This window comes from Botrytis cinerea, chromosome 4, assembly GCF_000143535.2.
Source record: "Botrytis cinerea B05.10 chromosome 4, complete sequence".
NCBI lineage: Eukaryota > Fungi > Ascomycota > Leotiomycetes > Helotiales > Sclerotiniaceae > Botrytis > Botrytis cinerea.
The window spans coordinates 1,145,822-1,167,816 of record NC_037313.1 but is presented as its reverse complement, the minus strand read 5'-3'; the positions used below and the strand labels follow the sequence as shown (position 1 = coordinate 1,167,816).

The 21,995-nt window shown below is 42.9% G+C and overlaps 4 protein-coding genes across 5 annotated transcripts; 3 read left to right on the top strand and 1 right to left on the bottom strand.

The window, feature by feature from the left end:
- Positions 1-21: 21 nt before the first annotated feature.
- BCIN_04g03210 (hypothetical protein) lies at positions 22-1,074 on the bottom strand. The gene is made up of 3 exons (XM_024692508.1): positions 647-1,074; positions 504-593; positions 22-455 (listed from the first exon to the last, which is right to left on the bottom strand). Exons 1-3 carry the CDS (start codon positions 900-902, stop codon positions 88-90), a joined length of 714 nt encoding a protein of 237 aa, XP_024548285.1. The 5' UTR covers positions 903-1,074; the 3' UTR covers positions 22-87.
- A 371-nt stretch (positions 1,075-1,445) lies between these two features.
- Positions 1,446-3,402, top strand: BCIN_04g03200 (hypothetical protein). Its single transcript, XM_024692507.1, has 3 exons — positions 1,446-1,860; positions 1,935-3,009; positions 3,075-3,402. The coding sequence occupies exons 1-3, from the start codon at positions 1,500-1,502 to the stop codon at positions 3,313-3,315; spliced, it is 1,677 nt and encodes a 558-aa protein (XP_024548284.1). The 5' UTR covers positions 1,446-1,499; the 3' UTR covers positions 3,316-3,402.
- A 7,079-nt stretch (positions 3,403-10,481) lies between these two features.
- Positions 10,482-17,800, top strand: BCIN_04g03190 (hypothetical protein). Its single transcript, XM_024692506.1, has 3 exons — positions 10,482-10,935; positions 10,997-17,004; positions 17,056-17,800. The coding sequence occupies exons 2-3, from the start codon at positions 11,454-11,456 to the stop codon at positions 17,106-17,108; spliced, it is 5,604 nt and encodes a 1,867-aa protein (XP_024548283.1). The 5' UTR covers positions 10,482-10,935; positions 10,997-11,453; the 3' UTR covers positions 17,109-17,800.
- A 1,842-nt stretch (positions 17,801-19,642) lies between these two features.
- BCIN_04g03170 (hypothetical protein) lies at positions 19,643-20,916 on the top strand. 2 transcript variants are annotated; one of them, XM_024698287.1, is made up of 2 exons: positions 19,643-20,255; positions 20,317-20,906. In XM_024698287.1, the coding sequence occupies exons 1-2, from the start codon at positions 19,707-19,709 to the stop codon at positions 20,557-20,559; spliced, it is 792 nt and encodes a 263-aa protein (XP_024548282.1). In that variant the 5' UTR covers positions 19,643-19,706; the 3' UTR covers positions 20,560-20,906. The 2 variants fall into 2 exon arrangements, with proteins under 2 accessions (XP_024548282.1, XP_024548281.1); XM_024698288.1 differs by having other exon boundaries at positions 19,643-20,916.
- Positions 20,917-21,995: the final 1,079 nt, after the last annotated feature.

The window sequence follows — 21,995 nt, the reverse complement described above, 5'->3', positions numbered from 1 at the left end:
TCAAGCTTCCATAATTCGCTATGCTAGGATTCGTTTATGAAATTCGTCGATTCTACTACGTAAATCAAGTGTATCTTGAAAGCTACACTAAGTAATCTTCTTCTTGTGCTTCAAATCCTTCAGATCATCATGTGTGGACACAATTATGCGAGAACTCTTGATTTCTGGTCTGGAAAGCAGTTCTGTATAAGAACGAGCAAAATCAGACGATTTCATTGCTCCCGTTTGAGCGGCCGATGAATCAACTTCAACCCGACAATTAAGGTACACTTCATTGAAGCGAACGCTCGTGTCAGTATTGTCACGGCAGGCTACATTTGCCATCGAGAAGAGGGGACCTTGTGAGATAGCAGGTGCTGCGCGAGCTCCAATATCACCCTGTGCTCCAGTGCAGAGTGTGAAGCTAGTTGCTTTCTTTTGCTCTAGCAAATATGGAATTGTTGCACGGTAGGCGACTGTGGAAGTTAGTGGATATGTTAATGCTAAATCTATAGAGATCTTACAAAAGTTGGATTCAAAGTTGACACTCATGATTTGACGCAATTCGTTGAGGCTTAACTCAGTCAATGGTGTTGCACCGTATGCACCTCCAGCTTCATTGGCAGTCAGTAAAGGGAAAATCAAGCATATTATGAATTTCACTTACTAGCAGAGTAAACGTGCTGAAAACCTGGCAGTTTCCCAGCCCGGACTTGGTCCACCACAGTTTGCACTCCTCCTTCTGACATGATGTCAGCTTCGATGGTTGTGATGCCGTTCTTTGTTCCCACATGTTTAAACAACTTGTCCGCAGAGGCCTGGTTTCTCACTATTGCAAGTACATGACGCTTAGATTGCAGGGCTCCAAGTACTGCTGCGACACCGATATTGCCAGTGGCTCCGATGACAAGAACGTTCTCCATATTTGAACTGATAATATGATACTGCAAAAATTTTGAGAAATTGATATGATGTATTATGATGAGTTAAAAAAAAAACTTTTGACAAACTGCTGGAGACTGCTTCTTATATCAAAAGAGCATCTTGTTGTTGGTTCTCTTTTTGTTAAACTCAAAGACCGAGACGGCGAAATTCAAGGGCGACGGATGACCTTCCGAATTAAAATTGGATAGTGTCGGAATAGCTTCCGAGCTCAAGCCCGACGAGATCATCGGAGCTTCCGAGATCAAATTGTTGTCAACGGAAGGGTCTCCGAGTTTCGTAAGCTTCGATATCATCAGTGGTTTGGCTCCCCGGCACAGAGTTGCCCCGTCCCCACCAGGAGCTTCAAAGCTGGGAGTTAATTGACGTACGGGCGCATGAAATAATTCCTATTTCTCTTACCCCTTGAGCGCGTTCTATCTGTTCCCTCTTGTTCATTTTTCATCACTCGCAACTTTTTCTTCGATAAACAATTTGTGGTTTCATATAGACATCTACAGAGACTTTTTCAACCCTACAACTCTGGGTAGAAATAGTACTTTAATCATACATACTCGGTCGGTGTTTTGTACAACAAAATGATGGTAGATGAAGAGAAGGCAGAGGACAGCCAAGCAATCCCTCGAGAGATTCATGGTCTAAAACCCACAGCTACCCGAGGTGTAGAGTCAAACAAAGAGTTTGAATCTCTGAATGAGTCCACCAGTCCAGCTCTTGTGCGTCCAGAAATCTCTCCGGGCGAAAAACTGAACTTGACATTGGAGAACCCCCCTACAACAACAGTACCACGATTAAACCGGCGAGGATTACTTGGAATATTGACCATTATACCAGAAATCGAAAATCCACAAAACTATGGAAATGGCGCCAAGTGGTTAATAACATTTATTGTTGCGGTGGCGGGTGCTGCGGCGCCTCTGGGGAGTGCTATATTCTTTCGTGGGTCTTTATTCCTTCCATCTCACTCAATTGACAAGCTTTTATTCTGCTACAGGTACTGATCTTCTGCGCAGCTGCACTTACTGAACTCTCCGAAGACTTTCATACTTCCAAAACACTCACCAACCTCGCCGTGGCTATGTACCTTTTAGCTATGTCCATATTTCCACTCTGGTGGTCTGCCTTTTCGGAACTATTTGGTCGTCGGACAATATACTTGATATCTTTCGCGTTTTTCACTTTATGGAGTGCCATTGCCGCAATATCTACTTCTATGACAATGCTGATCGTGATGAGAGTATTAGGAGGGGGTGCAGCTGCTTCTGTTTTAGCTATCGGTGCAGGAACCATTGCTGATATCTGGGAGCCAAAAGAGCGCGGTCGTGCAATGGGAATATTCTTCCTGGGTCCTATGTTGGGACCGCTTCTAGCTCCAATTATTGGTGGAGCATTAGCGGAGAAATGGGGCTGGCGAAGTACCCAGTGGTTTCAAACTATCTACGGAGGAGTATTATTGATTACTTTGTTAATTTGCCTCCCTGAGACACTTGTAAGACGAGCCTCAATCGTCGAGGAACCTGCTGATGGGACCGTCCCATCTCATCAATCCAAGTTTGCTCCCTTTTCGACCCCGATATACATTCAACAGAGAACGAAAAAGGTAGTAGCCATTTTGAAACAGTCCATAGTTGATCCACTAAAGATATTGGGCTATCTTCGGTTTCCAGCCGTCTCAGTCACGGTCTACATCGGTAGCATAACCTTTGGATCTTTATACATATTGAATATTGCCATTCAAAAGACATTCGGAGAGGAGCCATATAATTTCTCCGAGGTAGTAGTCGGACTGACATATATCCCGGGCTCACTGGGATACATTGTGGCAGGTTTTGTGGGAGGTAAATGGTCGGATGCTATCATGCATCGAGAAGCTCGTGCTGCTGGTCGATTTGATGAATCTGGCAAACTTATTCTGCGACCAGAAGATCGCATGAGAGAAAATGTTTTACTTGCTGCTGCTATCTATCCTGCTGGTCTTCTATGGTTTGGATGGACTGCGGAGAAAGGGGTTCATTGGATCGTCCCCTTAATTGCGAATTTCTTCTTTGGGTTTGGAACTATGATCATCTTTTCTACCGCAACTACTATGTCAGTATCTTCTCTTCAATAGACTAGCAAATCATTTGAGAAGTTTTTCGCTAATGCAATGATAGGCTCACGGAGTTCCTCCCCAAGCGTAGTTCTAGTGGTGTAGCAGTGAGCACATTTGTGCGAACAATTTTCAGCTGTGTCGGATCAGTGATTGCGCAACCTTTGCTGCAATCCATTGGAGATGGATGGCTATTTACGATACTCGCCATAATTGGATGGATCAGTGCGTTCTTAGTTGTTTGGGCTATGAAACGATTTGGGCCTAGGTGGCAGGTGGAGATGGGAAAGAAGTTGGCTCAGTAGGCTCAGTTCAGCGCGGACAGCTCCCTCTGTAAACAATATAAATTTTAACGTTGGACAATACTCGTACTCAAATAAAATCTTTACGTAAAGACTGAAAAGCGTCAAACTTGAATAGATTTATTGTTACTTTCTTCGCACGTGGAACTTCGGTTTAATTCTTATCTCTTGCCACTATGGATTATTAAAGTAGATTTACATAGCAGAACCGAGATTAACCACGCTGCTAATAGCATCGATTAAACCGTGAGAGTCGAGACTACCCAACTAGAGTATCTAAGCTGGCGAGAAATCACTGAGCGAAACCAAGTAGAACTAGCATCAACAGTCTCCTATGTATTTTAACATCTACCCCCCAGAAACTAATTCATCAAATTTGTAAGAGACTCATTTATAGAGACAACCCCCTGATCTACACGAAAGAGTATGCTCTAAACAGAGATAGCCAGAAATCTCATCTCTCGTCCATATCACCGTTTATTCTCCGTGTTGCTTATCGTTTTTGGTGTCATCTTTTCGCATTTTCACTATGCATTCGTGTCCTTTTTAGTGAACCTTGATTGCTGTCGATTTAGATTTCTTATCGAGAAATATATCACTCTATGGATTTCTTTAGCTGGAATGTTTATGCAACACAGATAGTTTTTTTGGGGCATGTGGATGCTGAAGTATCGTGACGCACCAGCCATGTCAAACCTTGTATATTTCTTCGGCGTGGTCTTCTTAGCTTTGATTGGAAGTAGTATGTGTATATAGGACTTGTTTCATAGACGATTATTTACTTCCGTTGTTAGCTGAATTGAAATGAGGGGTTATCATATTTGCGGTTGGTGCGTAATAAATGTTTTCCCATCTTAGAAAGGTCAAATTTGACGATTCAGAAAATTTGTGTGCCTGAATGAGAGGGATGGGTATAAATTCCCCTTTCTGCTCCTTCTTTATTTTCTCTCTAAACAACATGAGAATCTGTGAGAATGTGGGATCTATGATATCATCTTCACATTACAAATGATCTAACATTCAGAATTTCGAGAAGCGATCTTACTATACTTTGTTTGACACTCATGGAAAATGTTTAGTATTTCTCATCTAATTATCGCTGTCATATCCAGCTTTCATCGTCTGTCACAGAATAGTGTTACTATTGCATATCTCTGTGTTGCCGTCACTATTATGCGCCTATAACATCCTCCTTTCCATCACTCTTCATGCCTATTCCAGCTATCAACCATTTGACTATATCAAAGGCTCAGTCTACATGTTTACAACATGTTTTAGCCCCACCTCAGCTTTTTTTTCTCTCTTGACTTCATTCACGTGTGTTCATCTGAGATTTATTGATATGATAAGGTTTTACTTTCCTGGCACTGCTATTTATAAGAATAGTATGAGTACACCTGCGGAATTGCACGGGGAAGAATATATATTTACTCAATGATGCAAGAGTGGTTATCGAGAAATCGTTACACTTCTGGGACTGATCGAAACAAATGGTTTTGTCTATAAATTGTTCATTTGGTACACTTTTTCCTCAATCGATGATACTAGATCAATCAAGATACTTATGCTATCTTAAGGTATCAATCCTTTTGAGTCTTCTTGACTAAAGAGTTATTCATATTCTGTCTCCATTTACCACTCCTTTTGCTCTAAAGTGATGGTGTTCTTCAAGTTACTTAATTTTATACTTATCAACGAAAAATCGCATGTTTTGCTATCAAATATTATCAGCTATTATCACTTGACCTTCGACAATAATTTCAAGCTTCCACAACCTTATAGCCATGTTGTATTTCTCCATCACAACCTTCCACTCACTCTTCAGCATCCCAAGAAATGGCAGCTTGAATACTTGAATAGTACGTGTTCTACATAGCCAAACCATATAATCTATTTCCCAACACATCGTCGCCTGTACTTATCATAATACAAAATTTCAGTATCCACTTGGACTCTTTACACGAATAGATACGCTAGAAAGATACAAAATATGAGTATATATGTAGAAAAAGTATCCTACGGGCACACAAAACCACATTACTATGTTCACAAAACATTGAAACAACAAACAAATACTGTGACCTTTCTCTGCCGGAAGGCTACAAACTTGATATAAGAGACTTAATCCTCCATCCATACTACAATCAAATAATCATATTTATAAATCAAGCATCCTTCATAAATGAAGATCCCAATCTTAGATGAAAGAGATGATAGCTAAATCATCAATATCGTCTAATTTATTGTCGTTTTCGGCAATCGTGATTTGTGCTATCGGCTCATGGTTGAGTCTCGAGTTTGAGAATATGTACATGAGGAAGATATTGATAAGCTCCAATACAAACGATTTCTATAATAATTCTATACGTTTACAATATGAACAGACAATCATGAGCACCTGAGGATTCTTTTCCATCACAGCTGTGGAAATATAACTAAAACAGTAATTAGCAATGTGTAAACAAATTGATAGTATTTTTTATATGCTTACACAGACGACTCTATATCTATGGATATTCAACCAAGTTCAATACATCTCAGTGATTAATCACTAGTGGAGCCCCTATTGTTTTTGTTCTTTCGTTATTTTCTGACACTTGAGGACATATAACCTCAGGTATCTACATCACCAATAACTTCTAAATCTGTACGAAGACAGGGAATTATGATCCCTGGAATTTTAATGGCAGCTATAGATAATTAATGTTAACGGAAATTTTAAAAGTAAATTTGTAACTATGTGCGGAGTGTATGATTTGGAACAGAGATATTCATTTTGCTATTTCTGCTGTCGTTGTCATCTCTCTCGAGTCTTGATATATTGACAAATGATACATATACATCATTGAAATCCCACATACCTTAACGGGAAGAAGTACATTTTCTTAACCCGGCAATTCGACGAGAATCCAGAAACCATCAAGATTTTTATTTTGCACTTCCCCGCTTGTCGAAAAGGAGATTTGTGTGGTTTATTACGAGCCACCTATAAAACTCTGTGAATATCTAATTATCATCTTAAGATTTTGGAGGAGAGATTTTAGAGAATGGGTAAAGTGCTTCTATAGGCATTTTTGACGAATAACAGACTAATGTGTATGATAATGACAATGAAACGAATATCGATAATAAGAATAGTAAACACATCCCACACCAACCCATTCCTTTCCTTTCCATGCCATAACCATAACCACAAGCAGCGAAGCGAAGCGAGCGGTACATGAAACTACGCACCCTATTACCAAAACCCCAGACCTCCCAAAACGAATCGACAGACAACCGTTTCTTATGAGGATTCACGCGAGTAAATAGCCCGTGACAATATTTTCCAAGCCCCTTTTCAGATTTCGACAGATATTAACTCAACCCTGTCCATTATGTATATTTCCAAATCGATTTTCTTCCCTTCTCATCATACAGTCTTTTTGTCGATCGAAATCTCACAATGAAAGTGGATTTGTAAACCAGCATGACAACTAAAGTCATTCTCTCCGAAGAAAAGAGAGAAGAAAAGGAGAATGTGAGATTGAGAACCCACCCAACTTCCAAAAAAAAAACCAAAAAAAAAAAACTTTACATTTCTTCCACGGAGTGCAAAGATCACGCGACTAGCTGAAGAAGCGAAACGCGAAAGAACAACCTATTGCGCGTTGTGGTGTTTGGAAACCTGATGAACTGCGCGCTGACACACGAGATGAGAATTTGATTTTTATAGGTACTAGGTAATCAATGAAATTTTCTAGTTTCTCTATTTGATCTGTACGCTGGCACCTGGAATCGGTGGTGCAATTTCTGCCTTGAATTCTTTTGGGATATAAAATGTATACTTTTCAGAGCAAGGAAGATTCTCAATTCGCAAGAACGGGGAATTGTATACAGGGTATCTATTGGCGTAACGGTTGCATGACCACCGTACTTTCGAATAGATGTTGGGCTCGTGAGTGATGAATTCGAGAAGGAGTGATTGGTGTCACGATATTAGCTCAGTGTTATTCTCGAGGAATTGTTCTTTGCATTGCCATTCTTTATATTGTAATTTTTGTTCTCCACGCATCAACGTCATTACATTACTTGTTTAATCCTAAAACGGAAAGTAAAAGATGGTGTGAAAATAATATCATATCACTGTGTGTCGGTTTTCAAAGAGGGATACGGATTTCGTAAATCCTGACTCTCATATAGCATATTGTATCATTTTATGATTGATATGCAATCTTCTTTATATACAAGAATATTAAAAATCTAAGTACAGAGCGCTCTTCCTCTATCATCCGACCCCGCAACTTACAGCTCAATACTCGGTATCCGATTACAGTATAAAAACCAACAGAGAGAGTGTGTATGCAGATTTTAAAAGAACCATACATGAACGAACTTGAGCCCGCTTCAGGAGTGCACTCTCACACCTGTGAGAAGAGTGAGAGTGTAAGCATATTCTTGCTATGCGAACAGAAGATTTGAGTTGCGGGTATGTGTTTGGTTTTTTGGGCTATGGGAAAATTCGGCGATGAGGAATAAGACGATGGAAACTTTTAATAACGGTATTCAAGTAATTTCGTTCGTATTGATAATGCAAATGAGCGACAATGATGATGATAATAGTGTTACTATGATAGCAAGCTAGAAACCACTTTTAGCCTCTAGGTAACATGCCAATACCTCCATTTCCCGACAGTCGCTATGCCATCATAAAACACCACAACAATCTGTAAATCACAAGAATATCCTGAATGCATCATCTCCAACCATGACATCTGCTTCCAAATCCCCCCGGCTCAAAAAAAACTTCAGATTGATATCCCTACTTATCGCCACTGGCAATAAACCAAAACCCAGAAATGCACTGCACTACACTGCACTTCCCGAATAATCTGAAAATACTGGTGGAGCAGCTCGGGGAGCACACCCAAGACAAAGAGGAAATATATCCAAACGAATCTGGTCGAGAACCAAGCGTGCACTTTTCTGATAAATAGGCACTTGCCCACGATATGGTCGTTGAATATGTATGTCTGTATGTCTGTAGTATGTATGTATTTATCCCGCACTTCCCTCGCCCTCCGGGAAACCAATACCATGCCACAATAGCACATCATAGGGTAACCAACCACACACCCACCAATTTCACAACATCATCACCACAGCATTCCCTCCCTCCAGCACATCCCCCAAAAAAAAACAAAGATTTTTCTTGATTTCTTTTCACAAGATACCGAGAAGAAAAGATCGACTCGGAATAAAAGTTTCCTCGTGTGTGAAGGAAATGATGTAATGGTAATTTAAGCTATTCTCCGAGGAAATTGGATGATATAATAATGTAATGTAATATCGGTAGTTATAGATAAATACCTAGCTATATACATGTATATGCGTGCTCACTCTAGTCAGAGCAACAAGCAAACAAGAGAATCAATGCGGGGTAGATATCATATCATATCATATCTATGATGCATATATAGCAAGAGATAAAGTGGGAATAGCTTCACGAAATGATGATTGCGAGTGGATTTATTTATTGGTAGGTTGGGTATGGAGAAGAAGCAGGAAAGATCACGGTAATGGTTATGGTGAACGTGCATGCATGAATGATAATGAGGGATTTTGGATTGATTGATGAAATCGAATGAATGTGTATACCCCTTATTAAACTACTCGTATGTTTATTTGGTGTCCCAGCCACGAAATTCATTTTTGGACCTCCTTTTTATATATCTACCTACCTACCTACCTCCCTATCTAGTATCTACCTAGTATCTAGCATTCCCAAACGTCGCGGTATGAGATTAAAAATAGTATTCTCAAACCCTTGGATATATGTACGTATCTCCTATAATGTTAGTTATATAAAAACCAGCGTCCCAAATGCAGTCCAGTCGATTCCCAGCCATTTCATTCATCCAATCCATCCATCGCTCCTTATCAAACAAAGCGCCCGTTGTCACAGAAACCGAGCTTTCCACATCCTTCCTTCGCGCGTACTAAATTCTGACTTTTCCTTTCCGATTTGACGTGCTGACAAGTGATGTGCGAACGACCACACAGTTTAGGTTATCAGCCGCTCCGCTATGCTATGATGAGATATCAAAAACGCTACCATACTTTAAACGGTCAACGGTCCCGCGATCCACGTTAGTTGGCATGTCAGTGGTGGCCAATTAGATTGAGGAGGGGGGGTTAGGGAGAAGAGGGGATACAGAGTTACAGAGCGAGCAGAGTTACGAATTATTTTGTGGTAGGGAATACGTGACTGATTGTTCGTCAAGTAGGAGGTAATGAGGTAGTGAGGGAGGTATGCGTGTGTGTGCCTTGGAAATAATCGAGATGGCTGTGATGTGAAATATTGGGGGTTGGGAATACAACCGTGTGACTTTGTATTGATCGGATTTCCAATAGTACCAATTGAAGTAATGATTGAGAGAGTGAGGAGATGTCGAGCTATTGTTTTGTTTTATTTGTACGATGCATTGGAATTGGAATTGGACGTGGACGTAATTGATTATGGTATATATTGGTGGTGCCCCTCATTTTCACAGTAGCTTGGATGCTTGGGGCAGCATTCACCAGACGAAATTGGTAGGTATGAAGCTGATGCTGATGTTCCTGTACCTTTTCGGATTCTTGCATACTGGACTGGACTGGACTGGACTGCGAGGGGAGCATGTAGATATATGGATCGTATGGAGGTGGCGAGAGAGCTTTGTCACATCCAGCCCGCTGTTTGATGTGCAATGGTGAGATTTAAGTCGATTGCTGTTGTGACAGATAGATAGATGGGAATGCATTGGGTTTCGTTTGAAGGGGTTGACGGGATAGCGTGGAGGGTTATAGTTTGACGGAGTAGCTACATAGTGGGAAACTGTCTATTAGACAGGGACGAAAGCATAAAGCGACGATCAGAGAAGCTTCCATCGACTTCAACACGAGCCAAATGATATTGCTTTGGGCATCATTTCTCGCGGGTTTGGGTTTGGGTTTGGGTTTGGGTTGCGTGAATGTGGAAAGCATTATGGCCATTGTGGTTCAAGGGGATCAATACCCAATTGTCTTCACGAGTGTCAAAGCTCTATCAACAACAAAATACATCCGGAGGTGTCTTCGATAGAGACGAGAAAGGCGGTAACGGCAGCGGCAACGGCAACGTACGAGCGGGAGGAATAAAAATCATCATGGAAAGTGGTGAACTTTGATAACTCTTGTGACTCTTCTCTTGTAATAACTCTTCTCTTGTAACTCCTATAACACGAGGCTTTTGCTGTATTGTATCATCCTCTCTCTCACTTACACCTCTCTCTCTACCGATCACTCTCCACCTCCAGACCTCGTCCTCCTCACCCCTCGAATTCTAATAGGCCCGCGGTCACAATCACATCCATCTACCCTTGGCCTTGTATCTGAATCATCCCAGGATACTTTTACTGCCTGTCTACCTGTCTACCTGTCTACCTGTCTACCTGCCTTCCAACTGTCTACCTGCCGGTCTTCAGCTCATACAACCGCCATCCATCCATCCATCTATTCCAACGGTTCCAAGCAAAGTAAACAATCGCAGAGAAGGGATCCATCATCAAAATCAAAAGTCCAGAGAGAGTACGATTCTACGGTAACACCTTCAACACTCAATTGGTTCATAGAAATCCTTCACCCCCAAATTTCATCGCTTCCAGCTAATTTTTCATTGGATCAGAACGGATCAAACAATCAAAGCTGCATAAACAAAAATCGCCAACGCACAACTTCCCTTCCATCCAGCCCATTTCGAAAAGATCAACCCCAATTATCTCCATAATAATAGAGCTTCAAATCAACTCTTAATTCTCCTCGGTGCCTCGATAATATCTCGCAGAAGTGTTTATTGGTTTCTGGGGCTGTTTAATCTTCGCATTCTCTAATTTTTTTACCTTCTTTTGGCCTCTTAATTCGCGTTACAACTGCACAAGGGAAAAGCCTCAGCTGCATCCTTGGGGGCTGAGGACCAAGCATTCGATACTAGCATTCGATAGAATAACTCGATTCATCTTTTTTCTCCAATTTTCTTGCCGGCATTTCTTGTACATTACACAAACCATTCGAAACCCCCCAATCCATACTTACCGCTGATGCATCCCTCCGTTCGTCCATTCGAATTGTGAGGAGTTATCATAATGGGTGTCGAATCGAGAAAGTCAAGAGCTCCCCCTCTACCTGCGCCAACAGAAACAAGTACTGCGGATAGTGACGCCGAGAACGAGAACGAGACTACGGAGCTTGGTTCAAGAGTGACGGATAAGAGTGCATACACAATACCTGATGACGGTGCTCCAGTCACCATCGCTACTCGAAAGAAGAAGAAGCACGATAGTCTAAGTAGTTTATCAAACAATAAGTCACAAACTTCATTGTTGATTGAGTATTTTGAAGGTGGAAAAGAAGAAAGAAGTCGAAGGCCATCGGTTCGTGTCAAAGTTACACCATCATCGAAACACCGAAGCAAGTCAGCTCACGACCACATTCAGATTACGGAATCCAGAAAAGGTTCTCGACGGCCATCATATACCCAGCGTATCTCGCTATCGGATGTCAACAAGGAGAATCACAAATCGGCGCCAGAAGACGAAGCCAGCATGAGCTCCTTTAGATCTATGACCGAAGAATCCAATCTCACTTCCAGGAGTGGTGGTAGACCGATCGAAGTTGAAATAATGAGACATGGAAGTCCGCTGATACCCACAGAATTAGGATCGAAGAGTGTTTTGTACAATGCTTCAGAAATTTCATCTATGCCTGCCGATAGTTTCCTCGATGGACATACCAGATCTCCAGAGCGAAGACGTAGCCGAAGCTTGACAAGAGACGAACCTTTGATTGCCGAGGCGGCTAGTGGCCTGGCTGCCAGTGCTGTATCGGAAAAATCAAGAACGCCATCGCGCCGAAGAAGTCGAAGTCTTAGCAGGGAGCGAATAGTGGCACAGAAGGCCATGTCAAAGGTTCGCGGTGATAGATCAGAACACCGACGAAAACAACGAAGAAGTCGAAGTCGAAGTGTTAGTGGCGAGAAGCCGACAGAAGCAATCAAATCACAACGAAGAAGATCAAGTCGAAGCCAAGCCGAAGAATCTTTAATGTCCGGGGCCGATTCGGGTCTTCTAGATTCCCAGATTAGTCGCAATTCTGACAGACTTTCCGTTAGATCTGGAGCCTCCAAAAATTCCTCCATCAACAATCCCAAGTTACTGGAGACTGTTGAAGATGCCATCCGTCGTCTGATCTTACCCGAATTATCAGCATTGAAGAGAGAATCAAGTAAGCGTACAGAGCGTCGAAGTTCTGTCGGAAGTGGTATATCCAGCATATCAGGAGGGCCAAAGGTTACACTTAATGATGGAGAGGTTATCTCGGGGAAGAGTCGAAGAGACCAGGTGAGGGATTCGGATTCACCACGAAGTTTCGAACGAGGCGGATCGGAAGAAACTGTTGTGCATAATGAAAAGGTGAAGAAGAAGAAGAGTCGAGGTCTCGAAACCGCTGCGTTAGGCGCCGGTGTTGGTGCCTTGACAGCAGCTGCGTTACAGAAACATCAATCACAAGAATCGGTAATAGATGAAAAGAAAGAACGACGACGCAGGAGAAAAAATCACAGTCGTGGCAACAGTTTAGGGGGCGAGCTTTCACCTACTGAAGAGAGAGATAGTCTTAGCCTGGCGCCTCCTATGCCACTAATGAGCGCGATCAACGCCTCCGATATCACCAGAACCTCAATCTTATCAGCAGAATCCGAAAGACCTCACTCCGCTAGCTCACAGCGTGTGACACCTGTTCAAGAGGTGGCTGCTCGAAAAGACGTTACCTCGCCAGCTTCTCGAACACCAAATCGAACACCCGTCAATCTGCAACACGGATTGGGTACTCAACATTCCAACTTCTCCCGTGGAAACCTCAGTCTTCATAGTCAAAATAGTGAACAACAGTTACGTGGACAGGAATATGAATTGGATGAAAATGGAAGAAAGGTACCCATGCGGGAATATTACGATCCCGACCTCGACGATTCCATGGTTTCAGAGGAACACAACGGAGGTCACTCCAATACAGTTAAAGCTGGTCTTGCTGGTGCTGCCACTGGTGCTGGTTTGGCAGCACTTCATCACAATGAACAAGATACTCCTGAGGATGAAGATTCAGAACTGCTTGAAGCCGAGCCACAACATCCTTATTACCAAAACACCCAAGAAGTACCTCCTCCACTCAGATACGTTCCTTACGGTCATGAAAGACGTGGTCTGAGCCCAATCCAGAGTGTCTCAGGCTATACCGAAAATGAAGACGGGCCACTTCAAGATCATCGAGAATCCAGGTTGACCCAGAGCACCGCGTCATATTCCTCATTGGCAAAGACAGCTCAACATAATCAGTCCTTGAAGTCGCTTGAGTCCAGTGATAATATTCAAAATCGTCATGACTTTTCGGAAGTTCGAACAGGTGGACTATCTGATTCAGAGCTTACCCAGGACGGAGATGTTCAGTACTGGGAAGAACAGCATCAAGAGAATGATCGAAATCGCGATTTTGACTCCGAATTGAGCCTTGAAAACAAGCGATTGACCAACTTTACCGACGACAGCTTTGATGCTCGAGATATCTCAACTGGTCAGAATATTCAAGGGGTTGGCGGAAAACCAAATTTCGTCAATACACCTATGGGAGTCGAATCACACGTTGCTTCGTTGGTTAATGCTTCGGAAATCACCGGTTCTAATTCATACCCCGAGAGCAATAGCCAAGTTAATCGCAAGGCTTCATACGATTCTTTCGACGATGAGTCTGAAAGAAACTTTACAAGCCGTGGCGACAGCCCCGGAAAATCACAGAGCCCCACGAAGTATGACAAAGAGTATGATATCGATGAGAATGGAAGAAAGGTTGAGATGTCAAAGTCAAATACCAAGGAGAAGCTGGGAGCTGGCGCGCTGGGAGCTGCAGCTGCAGCACTATTGGCCAAGGCTCGTGAAAGAATGAACAACAATAATGACGCAGACAATGTCCAGTATGAAGAACGCAAAGAGGACACTGGAGCGCCATTACAGAAGTCTTTCAAGGATCGTACAATAGATGGCCAAAGACTTTCTTCCCCTCGCCACAGCATTGACAACCTCAGCGAAATTAGCCAAATGACTGATCAACCTAAGATGTCTGCAAGTGGTCTTCCAGATGTGCATGACCCAATGCCTGAGATCGGTTACGGAGATGATGCATCAGAAGTTACAACAAATCCTTCCATCATTCAAGGGCCAATTGGCGGCACACAGCAAGGAAGTCGTGATCACTGGCCAAATCAAGTTACTCCACCACAAGCCAAGCGAACACAAAGCTCTGACTCTGCGTCTGCTCTTCATGAAGCTGAAGCTGCATTGATTGGTGCCGCTACTGGTGCAGGAGCTGCTGCTGCTTTGGCTGGCCACAGCAGAGATGTCAGCAGTGAGCATGAGGATGAGTGGGGAAGAACTTCTGGAGAAAGAAAGCGTGATACCCTCGTCACAAATCCATATGAAGATACAAGTCCAATTGCTGCCCTTGGTAACGGTACTGGCCTTGATCGAGAACTTTTGAATCAAGCGGGTTTCCAAAATGCCAGTCGAGCATACAACGACAAGCTCTATGGTGGTAGTCCAAACGGCTTACACAAGGATGAGGGGTACATCTCATCGGCTCCTAATGCTCGTTCTCCTGGTGGCCAGACTCCAGAGCAGCATGTCAATAAAGGGAAGGGAGTGGACTTTACGGATCATGAACTAGGAAATGCAACAGATGCATTGAACGGTGACCAATTCAATCCTGGTCACTCTCGACATCTCAGTGGTATGTCACAAGGAATGGGATCTCCATTATACGATAGTTCAACTGGCAACGGTATTGATCGCATCCAATCTAAGGATATCGTTGCTTTGATGGACCATCTCACTGTTCGTGATGCTCAACGTAGCGCACGTGATACGGAAATTCTCGTCACCCTTGTGCGAGCCGCTGCTGAAATGAGAAATTCCTTCGAGGATATGAAGAGATTGCTTGCCGATACTGAAGATGTCATTATCACAGAAGTACAAGTTAATACCGAAAAGTCGGTTCAAAAGGTCATCAACGGGCCACGACCTCTACCACAAAGTGCACCTCGCTCAATTAGATCTGCCGAGCTGTATGAAGATCTTCCTACGAAGCGAAGAAATGTTTTCCGGAGAGCTTTGAAGGGCTTGAGCAAGAGAAGTACGAATGATCTTGGAAAGATTGAAGATATGCTTGTCCAATTGCTTGGGGATGTTGAAGGTCTCAAAGTTGCACAAGGTCTTCAAAATGGTACTCTGGATTATGATGATTTCCCTGAAGGACGTTCTGAACAAGATCGTGGTTACGTGCCTGAGGGCAATGCCGGTACTTCCACTGCAAGTCATGGAAGTCAATCTGGACCCCTTTCCATCCAACCCTCCCAATCTCGCAACACAAACCGAGGGTTTGATGGACGTAAATTTTCGGATCATCGAATTAGTACAGTGCCTGAAGATGATGAGGATGAAGATGAGGATGAGCTCAGTCCACATGAGCAGGATATTCTCAACAACCAATTCGAGAATGATGCAGATGTTCTCACTCCGACTCGTGAGACTTTCCGTGAACGTGGAGAGTCTCTGCCATTGGACACACCTCCTCAACAATACAAGGCATCTGGCTCTTTGAGCAATGATAATACACCTCGAACTGAGACGGATAAGAACAAGAAACACAAGTCAAGTAGTTCTTCTGGATGGATTCCTAAAGTATCTCGATGGTCTGAGACTACCGCGTCAACTGTGTTTAAGGGTTTCCGAAATAGTGGCCGAAAGAGTGGTAGCAAGGAGCCTGAACATTACAATTCACCCCCATCAAGATCGGATTCCGGGCTCGGTACATATCAAACCGAACACGAGCAAACTGATCAAGATCGAGAGCGAGATTATGATCATGATAAGTTCATCGAGCCCACACGTGTTGAATCACCCGCTACCCCTAGATCTGTTAGATCACTCGCTAAATCCGATGACAAATTACACTCTGGCTTTTCTTCGGAACAACTTCATCAACAGTTTTTGAATGAGGAGATTCCTCTCAGTCTTCTACCTGGCGTCTTACCAGGTGTTGAAGATCCAAAATATAAAGCTCATCGAAATTCTCTGAACCTTCAACATCCACAACCTCGTCAAGGTCCAACACACCGTTACCAAACTCATCTCGAATCACAAGCTCAAAACTTTGATCAACCTCCACCAATGTCCCCTTCATCCATTAACTGGGGCTCATCAACTAGCATCAATCGTTTACCACCTAACGCAAACCATCGTTATAGTCAAGCAACAACTAATACCGAAGGTAGACTTTCTCCAATTTCTGATGGTGGATATTCAGATCGTTCTGCTTCAGGTCAAGCTCCTGCCAGACCTCCTAAGGAACCAATTGTTCCTGAGAAGCCACTCAACATTCGCAATAAGACTGCAAAGCCAAGTCCTTTGAGTAATGAACATTTGCAAGATGAGAATGGAGATGACAATACTCAATCTGCTTCTAGAAGATTGAGTGGTGCCTTGGGTGTTCCAACGAGAAAACCTACTGGTCCAAGAAGTATGAGTGTGGCTAGTAAGAATGGGGAATTGAGTAGGGATGAAACAGTTATCAGAAGAAATGTTAAGAGAAGTATGTGAACAAATCCTATATTATCTGAGACATATGCTAACAAGTTCATAGATACATTTGGTAGTATCGGCAGCAATCATAGTGGCGAGTCAGAAACTTTTTAAGCGAATTAAAAGATTGGGCGTGTGTTGCGAGCGATGTGTTAGCGAATTACTTAGAATACCCCCCCGTTACAATAACAGGAACAAAACAAAATAACAACAATACGAAATAATAATACTTTTGCGAATATTTGGACTGGGTTGAATTGGATTGAAGGAGGACTCGGGATGGAGGAATGGATTTCTTATGGGGTGGGGTGATGAGAGGACGAGGAATATGGAAAGGAGGTCATGATGATGGTGATGGAAGGGGTGCTCTGATGATTTGTTGGGCTTGCGCATTTCACTTTCAATGGATATGATATGATATGGGGTTTCATGCTATGAAAGGGAGAGATATGATGACATTATGATGAAAATGGATGGATACCTCTTTGTTTTTTTTGGTTTCTTGCTCTTTACTTTTTCCCGAAATGATGTATGTGTGTGGTGTCTATGCTTCTTGTGTTTAGCTTTTGAGAGAGGAGATTTAATATGGAGGGATGAAAGTTTGAGCGGGAGTGGAGGGGGTAGTTGGGAGAGAGGGAGGGGGAGGAAGATCTCGGTAGGATAGACGAGAGAACGGAGGCGAGGAATTCAATGTAATTGGTTTGGATGAATAAGGGATATGGATCGGTGTGGATGAGCTGCGCTCAATTGCATACATACATACATATTTATAGATGTGAAATGATATGAATTGAAAACGGTGGTTATTGGTGCTATTGTTTCTGTTGTGCGGTGTTGTGAGAGTGAGATTGGTTTGTGAGTTGTGAGTTTGAAGGAGGATGAGGAAGAAGATGACTTTAAGTTTTGATGTGTAGGTATGTATTTATATATGTCGTTCCTCGATCTCGAACTAGCTTCTGCCTTCTGGTTTTTAGCTTCTGGCTTCTTCAATCTCGATACTCATCCGAGGGGGGGGGGTTAACTTTATACACTTCTTATTCCTACTCATCCTTCAATCCTACATCTCTACATCTCTAAATTTCTGACACATCCCTTTTGCATTCATGTTAAATATAATGTTCGAAGTGTGATGTATTTATTGTATTGTAATGTATTGTATTTTTTTTTTTTTTTTTTTTTTTTTAAAAAAAAAATTACTCTTTGTTTTGTAATGTAATTATTTATTCTGGATCACTAGGATGGTGATGTAGATGGTGATGTAGATGGGAGGGGAGATGGAAGGGGAGGGAGGGGGGAGAGGGAGTGTTTGAGGGCTTGGGGAGGGAGTGAGAGGGAGTGTTTGGATTTGAGTTTGAGTTTGAGACGCTGGGGAGGGCATAGGGATTGGGATAGGGATGAGGGGAAGCTTATGGTGTGAGGATGATATGGTGATGGGATGGTGGAGGTGGAGGTGGGTTTGTAGGAGGTTGCATATTTGAGCGAGAGTGCAGAGGGAGGAGGGGTAGGCAAGGGGATGTTTGAAGATAGGGGGGGGGTAGCGATGAAGATGTAGATTTCTAGAGTAGGTAGTTTAGAAGATAGGAGATAGGGCTGAGTATTTAATTTTGTTGGTGTACTAGAAAGGTAAGGGGTTGTATGAGATGAGATGAAATAGAATAGAATCGAATCGAATGTGTATATATATGTAGCATTAATCAAGCGAGAAGTCTGAAGAAGGGATTTAAAAGATGTGGTTTTTATAGTCGTCTCCCCAATTGTATACATCATTATTCCGATTTCCAGTCCCCTATCCCCTGCTATCAGAGCGGGCAGAATATTCGCATTTTAAACCCCAGCTTTCTATTCATTCAAAGTCCGTTTCATATCTCCTGTGTTTCATAGGAAAACATGGAAGATGCCATGCATGGCAAGCTATCCGATATCTCCACATCCATCCCACTGCCCCTACCCTGTAACCCCTGCCACCATCCACAGATTACGAGCTAAGGTACCCCGGAGACGCCAAAACCCCAAGCTGTATTAGTAGCTCCGTGTGCTCGTTTCAGCACGTCATACTCTTTCCTTGTGAATGAGCATCTCGTTTTCGGATTTTCTGCGAGCATGGTATCGATCGAACCCGATTTACCAGGTTTTGAGAAAGAAAAAAAGATAACGGGAGTCGTTGAGCTGGGTGGAAGATTTGAGAGCGGGAATGTGATTGATTGTGTGAGATGATCATATTGGGGTTCTGATTTGGTGCGGGGTTTTGGGTGGGTGGTGATATGGATGTTGTGAGTACTACTCGTGAACTGCGGCATTGGGAGGGGCTAAGAGGAGCTGGAGCTGGAACCGGAGCTGGAACAAAAATTCAAGGCGGAATTCAACATCATGATGGGGTGGTATATGGAGTGTTTAAGTTTTTGAATCTGACGATGAGGAGGGAGATGATGAATTGGGGAGATAGAGATAGAGATAGAGATAGAGATAGAGATAGAGATAGAGATAGAGATAGAGCGAAGGGAAGGGAAGGGAAACAGGAGAGGCGGAACGAATAGCGAAAATAGTGCAATAGGAGAAGAAGAGAAGAAAGTCAAGTTTGAGAGCGATCCAGCTCTCAAGGAAAAGCGAGGAAAAGGAGAAGAAAAGGAATCGGTGGCCAGAAAATAGAGATGGTGAGATAATCGCAAAGGTATATTACGTATCTTATCATCTTCATTCTGCAAATCATACAAAATGCGTATTTGGTTTCATCAACTCATACACTCCCTCTCGATAACTACGCACTTCATCTCCAGGTCTTTGCGTCTTGATCCTTTTTCCCACCGCCCTCGCACCTTCAAATCCGTATTACTCAATCTGCAGATGCTGTTCCCGTGCTATCCTCGGCGGTGTCCCTGTATGTCCATATACTTCCCCTGCTACGATATCTCCTACCTCGTCGCCACCATCTCCATATTCGGTTCTGCGCTCTGGTGCATACATGCGTGTTTCGTCTGGCTACCTCCGCGACTCCCATCCTCGGAATACTCTGGTGAAATCGCAGGTGCGGGTAGCATTACTGCGTTTTTCCGCGCGACGGTTTTTGAATTCGGCAGTGAACAGTTGATTTTGGAGGCGGTGAATGAGAATCGTATGGATTGTTTAGGGTGGGCGGTAGAGGAAGTTTGGGAGGGGGAGGAAACGGGGAGGCGTAGTCATCATCCTCATCCTCATCCTCATCTGAATCGGAGGAATTCAATCGGGAGGAGTGTGGAGATAAGAGGAGAGGAGATGCGGAGGAAGGTATGTGAACTTTTACTAATCTCTCTTTCCAACTTGATACAAAAAATGCTCATAATCACAGCTAATTCTCTTTCCTCTCCCACATTCCCTCCACCCCATTCCTGGCAATGGTATCCTTCCCTCTCCGCCCTCTCAACACACTACCTGCACTCCCTCGGTTTCCTCGCCTGTTCTTCGCAAATGTTCGGCGCAACCATCTTCTGGATATCCGGCTTCACAGCTCTCCCTCCACTCTACACCCATCTCAGCTCGACCCTCGCCCAAAACGTCGCGTGCTGGCTTCCCCAAGTCATCGACGGTATGAGCTTCATCATCTGCGGAATCCTCTTCATGTTGGAAACGCAGAGGAAATGCTATGTTCCCGCGCTCTCATCACTGGGTTGGCATACAGCAGCGTGGAATTTGCTGGGCGGAATAGGATTCACACTGTATGGGGCACTAGGGTCTGCGTCGGAAAATAGTGCCGCACTGTATCAAAGGAGCTTGGCGACTTTTTGGAGGAGTGGATATTTTTCGATTGGGAGTGTGGTGCAGTGGTATGAGAGTCTGGAAAAGATTTCGGTGGAGGAGGAAGGGGGTGGAGGGGGAAATATGAAGTTGGGGGCGTGCGGATTGATGATTTTAGGAGACGATGTTAAGAATATGAATTGAACGATAAAGTGTGAGGTATATAAAACATGGTGGCATCAGTGAGGAAACCTATAACCAGTAATCACAACATCAATGTCAACCTAAAAAATCGGCTCTCACTGACTACTCACTAATTAGGATCTCTATCCCCATCAAACAACACACTGATCGAAACAGTAACAAATTTGAATCTCTCTAAATAGTTACCTCAAAGTATTCTTCCCATAGTTGAAATGATATAGAGATAAATGAGCACCACAACGCAAGTGTAATACGTAAACAAAACTCGAAAACCCTAAATTGAACTTCCTCTCGACTTTGGACTTTAAAAGCATACTCGTTATTCATCTAAATACTTATTCCTATCCACAACAAAGTGATTAGCAAGCAGACCTCTCTCCGAGAGAAGAAATGAATCCACATCTCGGGATTCTACATCATGATTCATCTACTCAGATTGTAGAACCTCTTGTCTAGTCCCAATTACTAGTAATCACACAGATATTCCTCTTTCTCATATATTCCAATCCAAATGATAAATGGTAAACATTGACATTTCTGAGACTTAAAACGAGCACAATAGCTAGCTAGTATTTCAAAAGTAGAAAAACATTGAGTTTCAAAGGCCGAAAATTGAAGAAACCAAGGATGCATCAATGCAGCTAAAAGTAAATAGATTTAAATAAACAAGAAATATGCCATTTTACTCGATCTAAGCTTTTAAAGATTGAAGTATCGTAAAGTTTTCTACTTCCTGTATATACAATTCCAAATCCCATCCTAAATTCTCCTTCACTTCACATCTACCCGAAATATCTACTTCTGTGCCTATCCAGGACTTTGGCGACTCTGGTGAGACAAGAAAGTACTATAATCAATCCTCTACATCTACTTCAAGAAGTACTGCAAGATAACAGGTAGGGTGATGCGACAGACATGAGATCCATCTGTTATGAATGTTGTCATGAAAGAAGAAGATTGCAACAGCGGGTATTAGAGGGTATAGGCCACCGGTGGGCGTATCTAACAAATCTCAACAAAATACATTGTAAATGCCTCATGGGCTCGTGAAGTGGTCAAGAACTGAAAATATGCAAGTCCAATTTCTAT